The following is a 22757-nucleotide window of genomic DNA, read 5'->3' as shown; positions in this document are numbered from 1 at the left end:
TGAATGAACTGTGATAGACTGGTGATCTGTCCTCTTAGCTGGGATTGGCTCAAGCTAAAGCTAAAGCAAATGGATGGATGGATTTGTTATATGTTGATACTGCATCAGTCAAATGTTCACACTCAATGTTTTTGTTTCCTGTCAAAATATCTGATTTTGCAGCAAAATGTCAACTTTTAGTGGCTACGGCCTTATCAAACTTTTCAAAGAACTTAAGGTTAAGGTTGCAGAAATAATGGGAAAAGTTCACATTGACTTCGGAAACAACATGTTTATTTCTAACCACAACCATGACCCTTCCCTGACCTTAAGAAAAGTGCCTTTTTTTGCTAAAACTTAAGAACATACAGGGCTGTGAAAGAAAACTCTGGTCTCTAGGGCAACAGGTGTGTGCTTTGTATGGCCTCCATCCACCCAAAACACTTTCTGGTGCCGCTGTAGTTAATAAATGTAGCAAATCATTAATTAAAAAAAGATAAAAACATTGTCTCTGAATATAATCCAGCCAGCCATTACTTTGCTACTTTGCATATTGAACAGTTTGGTTCAATATGAATGTAACTTCTAAGAGACAGGGTTGCTGACAGCTCTCATTAATGGCCTGCGCCAAGCAGTGAAATTAAACCATCAAAAGCTTTCAAAGAGAACCCAGGCATGGTCTTGTTTTTGTCCACCTGCCTCTCGTCGCATGTGGTGGGCAGTTTTCCCTCTTTATAGCCCTGACAGATTTTCTTAAAATCTGGCAACTCACAAATTTCCTGCAGATTTCGCTCCATTAAATAAACCCAGTCCAGTCATTAGGCCAACTGTCACAGCTGGCTAAACATTATAACATGGACTACCGACTGGCTAAGCTATCAAGTAATCACAAGGTGATAAATGGGACTGTTAGGGAGTGTGAGTGTGTGGTGAGTGTGTTTGTGTGGATGTTAACTTCCAGCCCAGTCGATTGCTTCTCTAACCACCTGCTTTACCCAAACACTCCTCCAAGCAAATATGTAATAAACATTACGTTTATTAAATGAACCTAGATTTAATTGACAGAATAAATAAATTGAGCTGGGTGATGCAACTGTAAGCAGCAGCTGAGGTAAATCCTCTTCATTTAGAAACAGAGTACGGGGCTTTTTCACAGCAGACATTGTCATAGTAGGAAAAGCACAGGTGTTACTGACAACACTAACAATGGCTTTGATTCTATTCAAGTGTTCCACTAAGCCATTACAGTGAGCCAGCATGAACAATACCAGCACCCTGAAACTGAGGCAGCTAAATGCCCATCGTAAATGTTATTATTTACACATGTGCTTTTCCTACTGTCAAAGTCTTGTTCACTGTTCAGTCCCATCCTGTCCAGACTCCTGTTCACTGTGACTTTGAAAGACAGTGTACAGTAAAGAACTGATGGGAAATGAGGTCCTGGGCAGAATTCAAACACAAAGCACTGCATTTTCATGGTTAGTATCTTAAATCCTAGGCTTCCAGCATGCTCCTGAAATGTTTGTATTTTCTTTTGTAATCAGTGGAGAACCAAGGTTGGGATCACGAGGAGAAGCTTCACAATCTCACATTGTGTAGTCGCAATATAAAATCAGAAATGACAAGTCTGCAGTTACGTAGTTCAGATGTAGCAGCAGCATAGATATGCTCCACCAATCAATCTGTGGTAGTGCGATAGCTTAAAAAACACAAGTACTCTATTGCCCTGCTCTCGCTGTAGTATTTTTCTCCTCCTCCCTCTCAAACATCTCTTTTCAATCCAATTTTCCTACATCTTCCCTTCTAAAATCTCAATTCCCCTACTCACACACACGCTCCATCTACATTCCTCCTCCTGCATCCATATCTCCTCTTCTCTCCATCTTTCCCTACACCTCTCCCTCCTCCCCCTCTTTCCCCCAGGCTGCTGCCTCCAGCCAACATCCCAACAGACCTCAGCTACAATTGTTATCCATTCCTCCATCCCTCTCTCTCCACAATGGCTACTTGACAGGGGGTGAGGGAGCACAATGCAGAGAATGCCCACACACACACACACACACACACACACACACACACACACACACACACACAAACCAAAAGCTGATACACTGGGACTAGGTGCACACATAGGACACAATCATGCCGATGCACACAATTACTTATAGATGGGTCAAAATGCATTCACAGCTATATAGATGCACACATACACACTAGACTCAATGCACAACTATGGGACATGTCATAGTACAGATAAAAACACACACCTGCGCACGCACGCACGCACGCACGCACGCATGCACGCATGCACACACACACACGCACACACACACACGCACACACACACACACACACACACAGCTCATTATCAAGCCCCTGTCCTCCCCCCTGCTCTCTCTAATCATTGCTGTCCTAACTACAGCAAGCTGGGCTGATACTGATAACAAGAGAAACACACACAAATGCACACAAACTTGCTCTACTATACGTGTGAAGACACTGTATTGACTTTCATTCATTCCCCAGAGGCTTACTCTAACTGTAATGTCATCATAATTTTAACATTAACCCTGCAACCAATGACAGATTAACCTTGTGGATACTGAATTCTCAAGATAGTGCGAACAGATTTTTGTATGTGATTTATGGTACATACAGACACACACCCTTACACACACCAGAAGCACATATTCAGACTGAATAGGGGCTAAAGGACAGAAACCTTAACAGAGCTGTGACAAGGTTGACAGTTTTCACAGTGTGAAGGGAAAGACAGAATAATGAGGAGAGTGATAGATGCTGGAAACGATACCTTCCTTCTCTGTGTATCTTCCTCTTATAGCCACTGTCATTCATTTGTCTCACTCATTATGTTTTTTCTCTTTTTAGTCTGTTTTTTTGTCCAGCTCCTGTTTCTTCATGATACATCATCGTCCCCTTGTATCATTATTCTTTCTGTCTCTCCTCACACTGCTCTTTTTCATTTCTCTCTTTCTCCACTGTACTGCGATTCTGGCCCTGTCACTTCTTTTAATCTCTTTCTTTCTCTGTGTCTCTTTGCCTGCGCCAAACTACAATATCCTCTCTCTGTGCTGAGCAGTGCTTTGGTTTTATTGAGCTTTGGCAATACCTCCTCACAAAGGTGTTTTTTCACACGACAGCCATGTTTGATCTACAGTATGACTGTACTCGGTGTGGGAGGCCAGGTCAAATATTATTATTAACATTAATCATACTTCTTTTTATTAGTATCTAAGCTGGGATACACTGTAGAATTTTATTAGCTTTGTATATTGAATTAACTCACACCACATGCAGTGCACATGTGCAACTTCAGTGTTCACACTTTAAGGACTGATCTTTCAAAAAGTAGCGCACAAAACCTATCCATTGACAACCAACAGGAATGGAAAGCAAGAAGAGAAGAAGAATACAGACATCGGGTGCATGAGCACAATGTGATTTGTTTGGAAGGAAAGCCCAAGTTTATTTGTATCACAGCACTGTCCCAGTCAAGACTACAGCTGGCCAAAACATGTCAAAAATTATGATAATAATATTAAAATGCGCTCATTATAGCAGATCTTTTTCACAGTTGCCATGTGGAAATTCTGATTGTGGAACTGTTACAACTGTCAGATAGCCTGACAAACACACAAGCAAACAAATAAAAGAGAAAGAAAAAGGAAAATCAAGAAATCCATCTGATCGAACAGAACTGGACGCGTCATCTGACCATGTCCCAAGGCAAAAACAGTGATGGCTGTTTCCAACGGCCACACTGGGAAAGGCCAGCCATTATAGAGAGGGACAAGATGCAATAGTCATTTAAAGAAAAATGGTGCACATTTTCAGGCAGTCAGTCCTGGAATGAATCCAGAGCAAACCAGGTGTGTAAAGACAATTTGGAGGGATAAATAAAGTGTATATGTCATCCAAAGACTATTTCTTCTCTCTTTCCAACTGCTTTGATGTCAGCTAGAGTGGACCTTTAAATGAAAAATAAAATCTGATATCTAATACAATCACTGTGCCCTTTCGCTCAAAGTTAACTACTGGTCAGCAGCTTGAGCTAGCAGCACCAGCCGCTACATGAACACTGACCTAAAATGAAAACATGCTGTTGTTTCCTACTGTCACCACATTTTTCATCGTATCCTCCTGCTTCCCCCCTCCTTTCCCTTCCCAGAAGATTGCTAATGGACTGATTTTCATTAGGAGACTGTTGAGCGAGGGGTCTTAACTGCCTGGAGTAATGACCTTTATGGACTGACTGGAGTTCTATAAGTTACTTCACGTCCCACTGTGGCCAGCACTGGAAAGCTTCGATTTTCAGTTCACATGTCTGCACAATTTTAAGAGCTTGTGGAGACATGCTGGTTGAAATCCAAACATTTTCCTGATAAGGCAGGTGTTGGGATTTTACAACATCAGCCTCTTTAAAATGAGGTTTCAGAAGTTAACATTAGAGCAGTTGGGCCTTAGTTAAAATATTGTGGTAGAGAGCCAATATTACTGATTTTATTACAGTTTCCAGGGCATGTAACTAATCAATTTTTTTCTCTGTTTCTTATTTCTGCTCAAAACTGTCTGAATAATCAAAATTCATTTTCTGTACCCTCTGGCACTTTCCCCTTACTTTCTAATCCCACATCTACCACATCCTACCTCTCTCCACTCTTCCATATTGGTTCACACACGACCTCTCCATTTTTGTCACGTCTTCTTTCTGTCAATCACTCTCTCTGGTCTTTGCAGCTTTCTCTGTATCTCTCTTTTCTACGTTGTGTACAGCAACGGTTACAGCAATTTTTCTCAGTTTTCTTGGCCTTCTTCTCACCTTTCTTTTTACAGTCTTGTCGTAATTGTCGATTGACATTCAAATGGTTTAGTATCTTTCAAATGCTCTGAACTTAAGTGGAGCCATGTTGAAGTACCAATGCATAAAATATATGTGAGAGAGAGAGCAGTGAGGGAAAAGTGACAAGCAGTATATACAAGGGCTTTTTATACAAGGAGAGAATCAGAGGGAGGGCCACAGAGAAACATACCACAAGGGTAAAAAGTAAAAGGAGTAACACAGTGAAAGAAAATGAAGAAAGGAGAATGACAAAAAACATGTTTGTGTAGGTGTGTGTTTGAGAGTATGTGCTAACAATGTTGTTGTTGGTGTAGCTTACTACCACCTTCCTATCTTCCTTAAAATGAACAATACACAAGCTCACAGTCACAACCACACACACAGACAGGTATTTAAAGAGTTAAATCCAGTGAATAACAAACCCCCCTGACTTTTAAATTTTTAGTTGAGTTTAATAATGGATCCCCAGTATTGAGGTTGACACCTTTATCCAACTGAATATAAATGAGTCATTACTGGAACTGAGTGTGCATTCAGGTGTGTGCTTATATAAGGCTTGTGTCTATCTGGAACCATCTGAAAGATAATTTGACTTTTTTCTTCCTTAGCTATAAGCAGCAGCAATGATTTCAGATGCAATGTAGTGCCCAACACCAAACCAGGCTGAAATATTCTGGCCATTATGGTACAGCCAAAATAAAATATTCTGGGGTTTACAGGTTTATTATTTCACTGTTAGTTAGTGAGTCCAACATGTCCTTCAAACTAAATGAGCAATCTGTCAAAAACAACCTGATCTGATCTGGTGCCTCTCTCTACATCTCTATCTCTGGTTTAGGGTTGGTTAGCTTTATGTAACAGAAAACCTTTGGTAGGTAAAGATAAATACCATGGTTAAAAGAAACCAGCAGTACCTATTTGTAGGACAAAGGTTAGGGAACAGCATAACAACAAAATCCCACTCTTTGCTGTTGCTTATCTTAAATCCTATTTTCCTAAAACTATTCTTGTCTTTGTTGGTATTGTGACTTAAGAGTACACAGGGGAAGTTTTTGTATTTTAAATATCTTGGAATATTGTTCTTTCATATGAACTTCTGAGGCTGGTGACGGATTAAAAAAGAAAGAAAAAAAAAACACTGCACAGAAATAAACAAAAAACAGACTGCAGTGAATTAAACATTTCATTTCTATCCACCTTTGGGTGATGGTGTGTGTCAGTTTGCATTCTGAGTAGTTTATATTAAACATTTGTATAGTGCGAAAGTGACTTTAATTTCTCATCTTTGTGACTCTGTGCGTGTGCGTGTGTGTGAGAGAGAAATAGAGTGAAGAGACATCAGGAGGTAGTAATGATTTCACTTGTTATTATCATTAATCAAAACCAAGTCTATTGTGATTACCCTGTCTCTGTCTCTTGAAACCACCCCATCAATCTCCCCCTCTCTCTATCCATTATCCTTTGTCCCCATTTCTTATTAGACATCAGACAGCTTCAATCAAATCAGCTAATGAACTTTAAAGATCCACTTAAAACTGAGAAAATAACACTTAAAATATGTAACAACTTTAAAAAAAATAGGAAAAAGAGATACTCAAAAAAGGACTAAACTGTGTGAGAAAGTAAATTTGCTTTCAACTTAATCTCTAATCCTGCATTTTAAGGAGGATCAGCTGTTTCCCCTGAACAAACACTCGATGTGGTAGTTTCTACTAGATATGTTAGCTTTCATGTAACAACAACTATGAAAAAAAAAACCCGCACAAGCAGGCAAAATGACTAATTCAAAAACTGCCAATTTTTTTTCCTTCCCAAAAGCTGCTGCTCTAGTGTTTTGTCTCTCTGACTGTATCCCTCTTGAACTCTTGAGTGTTATGTAATCAGTTCCTCAATGTACTTTAACTCCCCACATTCACTTAAGTGAGCAGTAATGCAGAATTGTACACAATACATCAAATGGTGTCCTTGCAGACATGAAGAAAATTGATGAAATGAGTAACTGTGGCAGCACAGTCCCAGTGGACAGCAGTAGTACAATACCCTGTGCACTCAAATGGGACAAAACAACACATCCTATGGAGGGATCCTGCAAATAATGGCTATATTTAGGCTCTGCTCTGTGCTGGCTTAGAAATAAATATCTGAATCATAATTTTTCTTCCTGTGCTCATGCTCATGGTGCACTGTGGCTACATTTCAGTAACGAGAGATCAAGGTAATTTCAAGCTCCATCACAGGACTTGACAGTAGCTGACCTTTCAGAGCAACACAGATATGCTGTGTACCACTGACAGTGATGGATTTTCAGCTTAAAGGAACTGTCTGAATTTAGGGGTTTTACAGTGAGTCCATTTTAACTTTTTTTTCTTTGATATATTTGGGTTTTGGCGTCAAAGCTGACAAAACTGTCTGTACAGCAGTTAAAGAGAGCGGAAGGATGACCAGCATCCAGCGGAACAGCATCAACCTGTTCAAAAACAGCAGAGGTGAAGAAGGCTTGATCTGTTTGACTGTGCCCACCACCTTTTTCAAGGGTTTCACAAGTGACAATCTGGCATTGGTTTGAAGGTTGAGCAAACCTGCAGATATAGCTGCATTCATTCATACCACAATTCCTATTTTTCAGGCTTAGAAACACTTGAATCAGAGGTTTATTATTTCTCAAAAACATGCTGTAGTCTGTGCTGCAGAGAGCTGTCCACCTGCTGCACCTTTGGTACTCATAGTTATATATGGTATAGGTGGTATTTATATTCAAAATAGATTGAACTGTTTAGCTGCTACTGAATATCTGCTGGATTATAGACCTTAAGGAGTCTGTCACCATCTGCCAACTTTCATCCATCCGTTATTTATTCTTTTTCTTTCTCCAATGTATGCATATGCATGAAGTTTATTTTTGTATTTTGTGTGTGAGATGTCCTCAAGCTCAGCTGGGTACTGGCTATAAAGATGAGTCAAGTGGGAAGAGCTAAAGCAAGGCCTCATTCAACAGGAACAATCACAGAACAGAAAGGTTAGGCGAGTCAAGTAGAAGTCAAGCAGAACTTTATTTGTCCCCAGTGGGGCAAGTGGATGCGAAGCAGTAATAACACAAGATCAAAAATCGAACCGGGCAATTAAATATGTTATGCTGTATACAAGAATACAATATAATAAAGGCTAAATAAAGCACATAAGTGCTTATTGTTTAAGTACTGCTAAAATCAAAGAAAGTGTTTAGGCATGGTTTCTGCTGGGACTTTAGCAGTGAAGTGGCTGAGGGTATGAACGAATGCCTGTTTGCTTTGGCTTGTGGGAATTTGAGGCAGGAACCTGTAGGCAGGGTCTGAAACTGTGATGCAGGGTGGTGGGTGCCCTCAGTCAGAATGGATTCTGTTGTCTTTAATAATGGTTTGTTGTACAACTCAGACAGAATTCTCTGTTGACTACCTGTGATAGTGCTACAGACCTCAATCACCTTTGTTAGCGCATTTTCCTATTTTGGACTGACTGAAGCAAACCAGAGAAAGATCTGAGAAAAAAGGAAAAATCAACTCAATAAAAGATCTATAAAACAGAGTCATCAGAGACCTGTCAACATCGAACTCAGACAGCCTTCTCAGACTAAAAAGGCGCTGCTGGCTTTTCTTTTTTACAGAACATATTGGTGTTACAATCAAAGCTCAGCTTTTTATCAATTATAGTTTCCAAGTACTTGTACAACTCAACAATCTCAATATCTTGAACCATTAATTTTAGATTTAACAGGGTTGGAGTTATGGTGTCTAAAATCTGTACACGTATCCTTGTGACATTTAATTCCAAAAAGGCTTCTTGACACCATCTTGAAAAATCTGTGACAGGACCGTGGGATGTTTCCTGCGCCTTCAGCAGTCTCACTATAACCATGTGTCATCTGCAGACTTCACAATGTGATGGTTATATACCTCAGAGTACAGATGTCTGTCCACCTGACTGACTACTGACTCTCAACATGTCTATCTATTAAGCTAACAGAATATTTAGAGTGCCAGTCTGCCTGCCTATCACTCTGACTGACTGTGTATCTTCTTGTCCATCTGCTTCTCTTTTTGAGTCTTTACCTGTTTGTCTGCTTGTTTGCTTCAATCTACTTCAATCTGTCAGCCTGTCAGCACATCTGCCACGTTAAAGACTTTTCTGCCTGTATGTTGATCTGTCTATGTGCATGTGTGTCTGCCTCTCTGCCTGTCTATCAACTTCACTGTGTTTTTCGAAAAGGTATATTCCAGCAGCAGCCACTTTCCCCCCCCCCACTAAAACTTTTACTGTAGTATCTCCCTTGTCCTCTCCACTTTCTCTATCTGAAACTCTTTCCACTATCCTCTCTCTCTCTCTCTCTCTCTCTCTCTCCAAGCTGTCTTATAAATAACAACAACATGGTTGTTTGCCATTTGTTGTCACAGTTGTAACATTGCCAGGAGCACTCCATGTGCACTTGACTGTTTGTGTGCATCAACAAAACAAGGTAACCTTCAACTGAATCGGTTAGACATTTACCGGATTTATGGAGCCACAGATCGGACGTGCTTCTTTTGACGTACTCTGGGGCGAGGACACGTTTATCTCATAGTTAAAATGTTTAAAGGGCCTCGAGGGCTTTATTCATTTTGGCAGAAAAGACGTTTAATGACAAAAAATCGTTTACAGCTGATGAAACAGGGTGTTGACTTTATAAACTGACAACAAGAGAGAGGGAGTAAGAAAGGTTTGAGAGGTTCTAAAAGAGATGATTTATCTTTGAAATTAAAGAGAACATTATAAACAAAATAATATTAATAATATTATTGGGTAACTGAAATATGTAATTTCAAATGCTTAGCACAATTCATAAAATCTATACCTACACATATCTAAGAGGAACATCATATTATATCACCGTTGTCATGCAAGCAAGTTTATTTATCATACAATGTCTTGATGGACTTTATAGTCTGACAACAAAAACCAGTTCCTGAACTAGCCAATGCTCTCTGCAAGTCCCTAATAAATCTTATGATATATTGAAAGACATGCAACAGAGAAGAAGAGAGGTTTGTGCCAGATAAACTGAGCTGTAGAGCACCTCGAGAACAGAAGATCGTGACAAAAATGGGCAGAGGTGAAAAGAGAACCCATTTTTTCGCCAAACTTCAAAAGGAGAATACTTGTCTTGAATAATATAAGTTAAAAAATCATCAGAACATCACAGTTATCTGTAAAGCAATTTGAATTGCAGCAGCCTGTATGAAAGGTGTTGCGCAATTAAGTCTGACTGATTGACTGATTCTGGTCTCAGAGAAGCCAGATCATTTTTGGACAGCCAGTGGATCCTTTAATGGCAGTCTTTGGTGTCTCAAACGAAAAAAGTCACATAGCTGGAGGTAAATATACACTTGCAGCTTTTGTAACACTACTTGCTCCTTGGTTCATTTTACTGACATGGAAAAGCCCACAGTCCCGAACACACACTCTGTGGTTGAGGTAAGTGATGCAGCACCGCAAATTAGAGAAGCTCAGGTATGTGTTCATGTTCATGTTGATTTTTGGTTTTGGAATTTTCAAAAACCCAAAACCAGAAGGAAACAAAAACATCAGACTCCAAATGCTTAGCACCAACCAGGACATGTTAAAAACTTTCCATAGAGCAAAGCTGTGTATATTCACTGCTGTGTACATTATGTGCAGTGTGTTGCCTGGGAGAAGCAGACAAAATTATTCTGTCTTTGCAGTTACTGTATGATGATCAATGTGCCAGAAGTTAGCACATGTATCTATACTTTAGTTGTTTGTTTTGTTCCCGTCTGTACTTTTGGACCTCCCGCCTGGCTGCCTGCGATTCTCGAACAGAGCGTGTACTGTATATATCAGTGCAGAGAAGGTGATGTATACGATCTGATTTATCTAAATCTCTTGCCACGGTGTAGTGTGTAATCTCTATCTTTGCAATGACGCAAGACAAAGCAACATATTGCCATCTTTGATCGCACAATTTCTTGATTAAAAAACAAAGCTTTGATGTTTAAGAAGTGTTTTGGCTCTTAACTCCCTTGCCACCTTCTAATTAGATTCATTAACAAAGTAACAGGCTACGAGCCATTTTGACAGCATGGGGGTTGGGTGGGAGAGAGAGGGACATATACGCCAGCATGAGCAGACACACACAGTCACGCACGGGCACAGGCACAGTGGAGATGAACACACATGCACACACAAGCAAGGAGAGTGGTGGGAGGGGTTTGTAGATTTCAATAATCTTTGAAAAGGCAATATTTTCTCTCTGTTCACTTAACCTCATGCTGATAATTGCCACCGGGTGCTGATAACTATTCATGTGTATGTGATGCAGACTGCATACTAATTCTGCAGGTGCGAGGACGGGCCTACAGTGAGAGAAACAGAGGAAAGAGGTGGGGGGAGATTCTGCTCAGGCGATGTGCAGTTACACAGCTACAATGATTTAACAAACTTCCTCCTCTGCTTGTTAACTGGTTTACTAGATAAGAAAGCCACAGAGTGAAAATGCACAAACAGTAGGTTACAGTGCCAAAGCTTAGCTTCACTACTCTTCAGTGTGTGTGTGTGTGTGTGTTCCTGTGTGTTTGTATCCAAGGGTATTTAACGTTAATGCATCCTGACTACAAAGACTTTGTTTGATCCTGAGAAACATGTAAAAAATCTACATTGATCTAATGTTAATACAATCTACAGTGCATTAAAATTAGACTTAAAAAAATATGTCTGCAATGATTTAGCATTATGTATTAGCAATTTGCAATATTGTGAAATCTTTGCTGTGTACAGTCCCTGTCCAGAGGTACAGATTTGTTTTGGCTCTCTACTGCAGCACACTGGATTTGAAATGAAACATTGACTTTAAGGTTAAAGTGCTGACTTTCAGCTATCATGAACAGTGCAGGAAATTGTAGAACTTTTTATACATGCCCCCCGAGGGTAAAAAATAGGGGCTACAAGTCCTACATTGCTCACCCAGTATGAATGTGAACAACCCAAAAACACACTTCAAGCTGAAAGTCAGCACTTTAACTTCACCTGTTCCATTTGAAATGCAGTTTGCTGGAGTACTGAACCAAAACAACAACAACAAAAAAAGTCACTGTCATCAGACTAAAGTTACAGTCATAGCCTTATAATACATGAAGAGTAAAAAAAACATATTTCAGATTAATAGAAATAATAAAAGTCTTGATTAAGTGCTGCTAAAATTAAACCAAGTGTTTACCAAGATTGTTAGGTTGATTAGGGCACAGAAGAATTTTCCCAGTGGAGGCAACTGGGTCAGTGGGGGTGCCAACAACAAATATTATTGGGAGTCCAAGTTTTGCAGTTGAGTGGCCATCCTCCTGAACTGTGTGTGTAAGTTCACATCTCATGGGGCCATGTTTTTTTCCTGACACAATATCAGTTTTCTAACTTCTATCTTTGATACACTTGACACACTGAGATACTGTGGATAGGGAAAACTAGCAAATTCATCCAATCATCCTATACAAATATGTAACTGGGGGAATATTCATTTTAAAATTTGTAAAGGAGCAAAAATTAAACAAACAAATCAACAAACAAATAAGTGCAAAATACTCTATTACTAACTTGTGTCTACCTATTAACCCATGACTCATCTGGTTCGTTAAATACATGCATAGATTGGCTAACTGTCACATAATAAGGCTGCAATGACATTTGTTACACAAACACTAGGGGGCGCCAATGCCAGAAGGCTTCAAATTCTGCACATAGTGGCCTTTATGAGGCAACAAACAAAATGCTTTTCTAAAGTTAACGCATGTGCAGATAGCCAAAACAATTATGGTTTTGAAAATTTGAATTTATATAATTGAATGTAGCGATGACAACAGTAAATGTACACTTTGCCAAAAAGTGACTTAACAGATCCCTTGTTTCACTGTCACTCTCTTTCATTATAGGAATCAATATTACTAATTCAGCCTTGCCCTTGGCTACAAGCCTGTCTGTTGAAACCATACAAAATCATTAAGCTGCATTAGTAAGCCCTTAAAACCACACTGGTACAATGGTTAGCTTTTATTCAATAAAGCTGGGATAATTAATTCAAAGCTGGTACACTGTACTCTGTGTGAATACAACATGGAAATAAAGGACAAAAAAAACACACACACACTATTTCACTTATACACACACGCACACACTGAAATACAGGGACAAAAATGCAAAATACAAGGCACACATGCACCCAGAGAGACATGCAAAAACACACATACAAAAGACAAATACCCACAGAAAGGGACATTCGCAGTGCACAAACAGGAAAAATGTGTGCATGCATATATTAATGTGAACTGTGTGTTCATTAACAAATACAAAAAAATAATAATAATACAAACACACACAGATTCTAAATAGTGCAGTCTCACGCAGACAGACAGGCATACACACATACACACTTGTGGCTGGAAGCGATGTTACATATTCATAAATGCAGTATTATATGGCTGGCTGACATCTCTCTCTCTTGCCTCAAACCCTTTTCCTAAAAATAGACAGGAGCTTTACTCTGCTCTGTGTGAAAGACAAACCTTGACATCTTGAAATTTTGTCTGTATAGTGGTAAAATACGTCTGGATGTTGACATCGAAAGTCGCAAATTACCTGCAAACAGGCTCATTAACTCACAGCAGATGGTACTCAGGTGTCTGAATCAAGAGCTAAAAGCAACTGAATGTAAAAACCTGTACATTTCATCTATAAAACCAGAAATACAGTTGTGATATTTTGTTGAATATTTACAGTTGAGTTGTCAGAGAGGGAGCTGATTCTTGTATGATGCATGACAGATTAGCATGTCAGCTACGTGAAAGTGAGTCACAGAAAAAGCCTAAACACACACTCTGCATATAAAAAATACAAGAGGAGAAAAGGAAACAAAGGGAAAAAAAATAAAAGAATGACATAAAACTAATGCTATTCCTCTCACCAACATCATCATCAGTCACAAAAGCGCACTTTGTTTTGAGCAGTGAACATTAGTGTCCAACCTTGAGCAAAGCAGTAATTTTGAACATTTAGAAAAATACTTTTTTAAAAGCATCTTCTCCTGCAATTTTCATCTAAGTCTGATGTCTTTGTTATTGCGCCTGACAGGTGACATAACAAGCAAGCAAATGGAGGACAAATTAATTCCCTCCAACGTCACTGTAGGGGACAAATACACAAAACGGTGGAAAAAAAACATCATCAGAAAGGAAATTTGAAGTTATTGTATAGTGAAAAAAGAAACAAGAAAAATGAAAGATAGATCAAAGCGGAGAATCTGAGACAATAGCTGGAGATTATTAGCCAATTTCACATGTGACTTCGCTCACGCCCTCTGTTGACCCAGCCAGTCACAGGGGAGAAAACCTGAGGTGACCCCAGGACCTCATAAAGCAAGCATCAGCTAGAAGAGTTATAAAAATGACTTGAGAGTTAGTGTGTGTGTTTGTGTGTCTATCTGTCTGTTTAATGTTGTTTATTAATGTCAGTTGACTTTTTAGTGTGTGATCACTGAGTTAATGTGCATTTGAAAAGAGAGTGAATTAAAGAGTGTGTGTAGTGAAGTATGTGTGTGTGTGGTATTCTTATAAAAATATTATATCAGTCCTCCACACTTAATGTTGTTTTACAGCTTCAGTGGATAGATATTTATGGAGCTAGAGAATAAAGGACAATACTTTTGTTTTGGATTGAAAAAAGATACTACTTCTTTATGATACTATTTTAGCATCACGCATTCATGTATTCTTGTTTTGTAAACAGTTCTTTATGTGCTTTTTCCCCATTACCTGGGGCATGGTTCAAAATTCAAATACAGTAGAGCAAGCACAGGAAATTACATGCATAGCTCAGTCTGTGAACCATACTGGGGCATAAAAACACCAATGGCGAGCACAGAGAAGGTAACTACACAAAGTACCTTTTATGTGTTTTTTTGTTTTAGTATTCTTCTTGTTGCATGAATTAAATACCTAATTACATCTTGCTAAAATGGCAAAATTTTGTTGCCGCTAATATACCACTGTTAGCAGCCAGTAAACAATGTTTGCACAGAAGAATCCACAGACTTCTGGTCTCCTGCTGCTTTATTATTCTACATAACACTGGTGAGGTGCTCTGTGCTTGCTAATCATGGCAATTTGTTTGGGGTTGTGAGCAGAACAGGTGAGGTGAGGTGATTTCTTTTAAATGGAATCTGTGGATTTGTGTCATGAAAACAAACCTGCCAAAGTTCATAAATTGGAATTTTATTCCTTTCTGGAATCTCCTTACACTTAAGCTTATCATTTGAGTGGTAATCAAAATTGAATTATAGAAGCAAATATAAACATGCTGTTCAGACTTAGCACCCCTCTGTGTTATTGTGTGCATGTGTGTAGAGCATCTGAGCTGAGAAAGTGTTTTTTTTTCTTTTTTTTTTTTCCGAAAAGTCATTCGCTGTCGTGGAGTGTGATTTTGCAAGGCTGCATCCCTACATCCAAAAAAAGTTAATAATAATAAATGATTTTTTGCATGTTTTTTGGCCTGAAACTTTCTGCATATTCTATTAAACCTATACTGATCCCATTCATTAATCTAGCAGATGAAAAACAAATCTTCCATCTTAGTCTGCATGAACAGCTGGGTACCACCCAAAATTTAAGATGCTTTAATTGATCTATTTATTTGTTTATCTTAGATTGTGTGTGTGAAATTGAGATGGATGTCTCTCTATTTCTCTCTCCATATGATTGCCACTCTTGCAACAGCGATGATAAACTCTGTGTGTGTGTGTTTGTGTCTGGGTCTGTCTGCTGGAGCATGGGATGTCAGCCCACCAGGTTTATTGGTGTTTTATTGGTGATTTACAGCTTCTGCAGAAAGATGTTCAGGTAGCCAGACATTTCTTTCTTTCTGTCTGTCTCATCAAAAAAGCTATTTCAAATCCTTTTCATTTAGTAGGCTGCATCTCAACAAGCTCAGTCTGTGTTTCATGTAGCACAAATTATATTTCAAATAGAAACCACTGAAAATATATGACACCCTGACAGAAAGCAGTGACAGGCTCTGTATTGTTGTAATGGTAAGATCATCTCCTTCTATGTGCAGTTAGCCACATGTAAAAACAACACATATGTAAGTGAAAGAGGTAAATTTTTACACTACTTAAGGCTGTTTTTTTTTCTTATTGCCATTAAATCTGTTTTCATGATCACAGCATTTATGCACATACTGGACAAAATTCAGAAGACAAGTGCCAGTGCAAGTGCATGTGCATACATCATGTATTATGTAATCCACAAGCGCTGTACTCCCAGTCCTGAGCATCTTTAAGTGTAAACATATTTGTGACCATTGCAATCCGTAAAGAGTAGCTTTCCTGCCCCCAGCAACTCACACACAGGCAATTTTAATTATTGTAACTAAAAAATAGCATGCACGATGTGTGTCTGTGTGCGCATACCTGTACTCTTCCCGGGTGAACACAGGAATGACAGAGGGCTGAAGGACTGTGATCTCTACTAGAGTTGTGTTCTCCTTTACAGGCTCTCCATCATCATAGGCCACCACTATCAGCTGTCAGTTAAAATGCATGCATGTGCACACGTGCAGACACACACACACACACACACACACACAAAAACACACAGGTAAAGACAGAGTCAAAACATTCAGTAGATTTTCCACATTCTTGCTTGCAACATGACTGTCAAGTGCTGCAACTGTTCTGTTTATGCCCTCTAACACTGCATATTGCAAAGAGATCAGTTCACAGTATTTTATAGTCTGCTGACAGTGGGGACAGCTGAGTAAAATAATGAAGCTAATGCATGACAGGCCAATAATAAGCCAAAATAAATGTCTACATTTTGTTGCCCGCATATTATTTGCATGGGAATTGAAGAGCAAGGATGAGTGTGTATCCCACTGGCATGCTTATTTGTTCCTCCTTAGCCTTTCTTCTTCATTTAATTGGGGGGGTAACCACTGTTAACTGGACCCAAAGGAGTCCTAATGAAGGCCAAACTTAAATATCAAGACACTGACATATTGTCTTCCTCCCCCTTATTTAGCCAGGAAATTGTCACGGATACTGCATTGCCCTTCTTTATATTCATACACTAACTCACCAGAAACCCACTAAATGGAGAGATAACTCTTCAACTGCTGGAGCTGTTGTTTTTCCATAGTGTAGTGACAATACTGAATTTGAATTGGTTGCCTTCTGGATACAGACCTGTTGCCAGCCTTGCACACTCGTTTGCACATGGTGACCTGCCTCAGACATGTTCTTTTAAACACCTGAAGCTGAAGTGCCTTCATAATGTGATGGCAATTAGGAATTTGCTATATGTCAATGAGACTATCTGACTGTCTATCTGTCCTTGTAAAAATGACACCTCAGACAGTATTTATCTCAGCCATAATCCAAAAACCGCATGCAGTCTTGGAATGATTCATTTTGTTTGAGTTATTGGGAGCAAACGAGGTAGAATTAGTCCCCTGAGTGACATCTTCAGAGGACGCTGAATCCTTGTTGTGTTAATTAAAGCCCAATGAAAAGATGAAATTAGCATGGCCCAAAGCTCCATTGAGGAGTGCAGCTGGGAAAAGGCAGTTTTGGAACTAATAAGCTAGTGCCGTGGTATAGTTTGTACAGTGGATAGGGATTTATGAGACTGCTCTGCACAAAGACAGCTTTATATACACAAATGCTACAGGTAAGCAAGTAAAATTTTGAGATTGATGATCAAATTAATTTTTAATAACTCAATTCATGTGATGTCGCCCCAAACCTCCACCCACTTAATACTACAATCCAAAAAAACTAAAGCAGAAGAGAGACGAATCAGATAAATCTTCCCCTGTAATGATGTCTCTATCGAACTGCAGCCCGTGCCACTGTTTACAGTTTGAATAGATCAGCTTGATTGATTGGGAATTACATTAAATGATGCTGCTTACTGTATTTTATTATTATACTGTATATATTACATTTTGATATACAGTAGAGTCACCGACACATGGTTATATTTAATACATTGAATATATTACAGCCTGATGGGAAGTTAATATCTTTCCAGTGGGAGGATCTTTTACTGCTGTTTCACACCATCGTGGATGTGAATGTTTTATAACGTCTGTACTGCAAGGGAAAAATAAAACATTTTGCTGCATTCCTGTTGCAAAAAGTTTACAAAACAGGGCTGAGACTGCAGTAGCCATTTACATGGTTGCTGTCATCTGTTGCAGAATTTTTACTTACTCCACAGTAGATTCTCTCACAACCCTTTACATTTATCATGTGACCTTTAGGGTAGTCCTGACCCAAAGTTGGGAACCACACTACCCAGTGTACATCATGGATTATTGATTACTGGTGACTTGGAGGTTAAATTGTGAGTGAGTATACTTACGCTGAACATGAGGTTGGGCTCCTCATTAAGGTTCACTCTGGTCACCACGTGTCCCGTCTCTTCCTCTACATCAAATACACTGGCAGAGTATGGATACGCTTGCTGGTCCACTTTATAGCGCACTAGACCTGCTGGGGTCCCCTATAGAGAGAACAAATACATATATGCTGTGACACTGGGATGAATGTGGCAATATAGTATGAAGTCTCTCTTGTATGGTTTCTGGAAAACTGCCATATTGAGTTTTTTCTTTTCCCTTTTTAAAAAAAAAATTTTTTTTGGCAGAGCAGCCTCAAATTAAAGCAGACTGTTACAGCATTTAATATCCACAGCAATTAGTTTGGACCTAAATGTCAAACAGTGTCTCCTTGTCCAAATACTCATGAAGTAGTTCAGACTAAGTCTCTCTCTCTCTCTCTCTCACACACACACACACACACACCACCACCACTCTAATGATCATGATCTCAAGTGTTATTGATAATAAGCGACCATCAGTTAGTTTGACTAATTTGACTGAAAATGTCAGGAAATACATAAAATCACATTATTTTCGATAATAAAAAGCAGAGAGGGTAACTCTGTTTTTGAAAGTTATTCCTCAGTTTGCATTAATGAGTACATGTTCCTTGGGTGAGAAAATAAATTAACTTTCTTTAGTTGTTGGGGCTGTGGTTTACAACACGTCTTAAGTAACTGGACTGTATGATTTGCATATACCTACAAATTGCCTTCTACATTTAACCCCTCCTCTGAGGAGGTTATTTGCAGGCTCAGGTCAGTTAAAGTCAGCAGGGGTTTGATGATGCCTGTTGAATGTGTGATAAAGAGGTGGAAAACCTGGTGTCTCTTACATTTTTGCACTAAAACTGAAAATATGTAGATGGAGAGAGTTTATTCCAGCACTGCACATGTTCAGACTGGTACCAGACAGATGTGGATAGCAAGTAAGCAAACCTTATTTATGTAGCACTTTTTAAAACAGAAGGTGTGTTATAGGAAGCTCATTATTGCCCCTAGATTAAGTTTCTGTGAGAATGCTTATCTGCATTTGGACAGATCAGTATATCTGAAAGGGTGGGTCACTCCCTGGCATTTTGACACTCTATTTAATAGGTCTGATAAATATTTGTAGCAGGCCACAGCACCAGCTCACAGTTTCCTGGAACTGTGCTGTATATCATCCAACATTTTTGGCTGTGTATCTGATTGTCCAAGGTAGAACCTGGACTGGTCATGTACTGCTATAAAAAAACTGAATTGTTTGCTTAAAATTCTATCTCTATTTGGTGAGATGAGATCTCCATATGTCTCAGTCACGAGGACTTTGACTGCATCATCTCGATCAAAGCTATGAATCTGATATGTTCAACGATAACTAAGCTACAAGAGCAGAGTCTCGTGTTTTCGAGACAGGTGCAAGTCAGCTACATTGCCAGTAAATAGAAAGGTATCCAAGGTAAATAGAAAGGTCTCTAAGGTCGTGTTTCCATTAAAAGATTCTTCATTTACCGCAACACCACTAAAAGATTCAGTGCTGTATCATATTGCATTTGGAAAAAAAAGGCTCTGGAAACTGCATTTACCACAGAGTTAAGGACAGTCATTAATGAACAGTCATTAACTTTCCCTACTTCTGAAATAAAACTTAGATTTGTGAGCAGTGCTTCAGAGTCGCCCTTTCTAATGTAAGCTTTCATTAAATAACAGCTTAGAGTGAGTCAGCAAAACTTCACACTGACAAACTCTCAGCGACTTGAACTGTAGAGGTAAATTTTGGGTCTGAAGGGTATAAATGACATTTACACCCATATATATCTTGGGCTGTTAAGGTGCTATTTAGTGCCTTGTTTGAGCACTGGGACAGCCTTTATAGGGTACAGCCTGGACAGTATAATGTTGCTTTTTGACCCAGGAGACTCTAGCTTGAAGCTTAAACCTCAAGTCTGAATCAATTCAGCTGATGTAGGAAGACAGCGAGGACATTAGTCAAAGGAACATGGGACTTTTAAAGAGGCTTATGTGGCAGAGGATCTTACACGGAGGTGTGTGTGTGTGTGTGTGTGTGTGTGTGTGTGTGATGGTGGTGGGGGGGAGGGTGTGTGACAAATATGACAGCGGCTTCTTGAGCACTGTGTTTCCAGTCTTTGTCATAAATATTTATTTGGTGATTTACTTTATAGTAAAATTGCTTATTTATCAGTTGGTTGTTTTTTTCGTTTCCAATAAAATGAGAGCCATTTTTCCACATAGCTGCTGCATTTCAGATCTGCGTCTAAACACAAGTCTGTGTAACTCAGCTAATCCTCACAGGATATTCTCACACACTGCACTTGCATAGACCCCTATATGAGCATTTTACACCCTTTTAAACCTGGGGTTAACTGCATCAGACTATCTAATGGCTCACAATAGAACACTTTAAAGTGGATAACCTTCATTTTATAGCAAACAGAATAAACCAGCCTATAGTACAGAGATGTTCAGAGCTAAAAGCCCAATTGAGGTATTGCAAAGTGGCACATTGTGGTACTCCACTGAAGAAAGAAGTGCAAACACATTCAAAACACACACACACACACATGCAGTGGAGACAGACACCATTATCTTGCATCATTCCCATACACAATCTGAAGAACAGACTGTGGAAAACAGTTTGATTGAATAGCAGCAGCTAGAAATACTCACCGCAGGGTCAGAGTCATTGGCCACCACTGTAGTTACGATGGTTCCCTTGACAGCATTAGGAGCAACCATGCCACGGTACACTGACTGGCTGAATACCGGAGAAAAGTCATTCATGTCCTGGAGAGAACACACCCACACAGTACAATATAAGCATTGTAAACATACAGTAGATTTGTCTGTTTTGTTTCCAGTAAACATTTTAAATGATAATCATGTGGATTGTGTTGCTTTTTGTTCTCACTGTGAATCTTAAATTTAACGTAACTCTCATTTTCTCTGTCTCTCTCTCTCTCTCTCCCCAAAATGACTCACTAAAGTGGATTCATAGGTTTGGGAACATCTGGCATCCACAAGGGAGAAAATGCAACAGCTGTTTACAGTAAAAACACCTGTGATAACCCTTGAGCCCATAACTTTATGTTCTTTTAGAGTTTTGCCTTATTTTGGCTTGGATTCAGAAAAACATCAATTTATATGTGAGTAGAATAAACACAGTGGTGAGGTGAATAAATGGGGTGGCCTGGAAAACCTGTGTTTTATCTATTTATTTTGTTTTAATCACAGCAGGTGTTGGTAGCACTAGAAAACAGCAGCAGGTTTGAAAGAGAGGACACCACAGAAGAACGGTGGTTTTAATTTCCCCGCAGGCTGGCTGGATGACAGATTTTAAAACTTATGTCACAACTGTGAGATTGGGACAGAGGAAAAACAATAGGTAAACAAAGATGGTGTGAAGAGGACAGAATCTGTCAGCTTATTGCTCTATAGCTTCAAAGTCTCAGATGTCAGAGCTTCCCGACAGGAGATGAATGCACCATGGCTTTTCTGTAGATGCGGTGATTGTGCTAATGCATGCAAAAACACCGGTGTACCACCCCCCCACCCTCGCCTCCCGAGTGTTGGTGTGGCGGTTACAACAGGGTCAGAGACAGTGAACGTTCCCTCTCTAGCAGCATCAAAGGAAGGGGAGAATAAAACAGACGGGCAGTGTGGAGCTCCAGCACACTGCTATGAAAGTACCGCATTTGCTTCGGCTAAGGTTATGTGTTTCTTTGACTACAAATAGTGGCCTGTAGAAGTCTGATATGAGTCATATTTTGAAAAAGACACAAGAAGCCTACTAGTTGGCAAGAGTGCAGTATATCACAAGATTAAACTGTGTTGAGCACCCATTGTTTTTGCTTGTATCTGTAATCTTGGAGGCAAAGGACACATAGCAGAAACTTCCTCACCCAGATGAACATTTTTAACTTTCAACATCTCTTTTTCAGCTGTTCCACATTGCCCGCTATACCATAATCTCAATATACCGTTCTCTCCCTTAAACTGAAAATACACTGAAAACTCATAAGCACACACACAATCACACACTCACCATTATCCTAACAGTAACAGAGGCTAACCCAGGAGGCATGGTCCCCTCTCTGTCCAAGGCCTCTACAGTGAACGTGTATGTGGGCTCTGAGTCCGTTAGTGACTCGTAGTCCAGGGCCTTAAGAACGGTCAGCTCCCCTGTCACGGGGTCGATGTGGAATAGCTGAAGGATCTCCCTGTCCGAGCCTTCGGTCCTGATTTGATATGTGAGGTTGGAGCCGAGGTCAGCGTCTATCGCCTGTGAAGAAAGAGAGAGAAGAGAGTCAGAGGACTGGGAGGAGAGAAATATCATTGCCATGAGAATTTTACAGAAAGCTGAATTTTTATATTTGCCACAATGACAAGCATCTACATGAGCTGGAGCTAAGAGCAGACTGTAGAGCGCTCACTAGGGCAGTGTACTGTCTGAAACGTCTGCGGCT

General features: G+C 39.6%; 1 protein-coding gene across 1 annotated transcript in view; it reads right to left on the bottom strand.

Annotated features, from left to right (window-relative positions):
- The window catches only part of LOC108873433 (protocadherin-15-like), a 132479-nt gene that overhangs the window by 39194 nt on the left and 70528 nt on the right, over positions 1–22757 (bottom strand). Inside the window, 4 exon segments of the mRNA XM_051066397.1 lie at positions 16320–16432; positions 18274–18414; positions 20962–21078; positions 22337–22573. Coding sequence (XP_050922354.1) covers positions 16320–16432; positions 18274–18414; positions 20962–21078; positions 22337–22573 — 608 coding nt within the window.

The sequence above is a fragment of the Lates calcarifer genome, linkage group LG23 (genome assembly GCF_001640805.2).
Source record: "Lates calcarifer isolate ASB-BC8 linkage group LG23, TLL_Latcal_v3, whole genome shotgun sequence".
NCBI classification, from domain to species: Eukaryota; Metazoa; Chordata; class Actinopteri; family Centropomidae; genus Lates; species Lates calcarifer.
The sequence above is the reverse complement of the archived record's forward strand: the minus strand, read 5'-3'. Positions and strand labels throughout refer to the sequence as shown.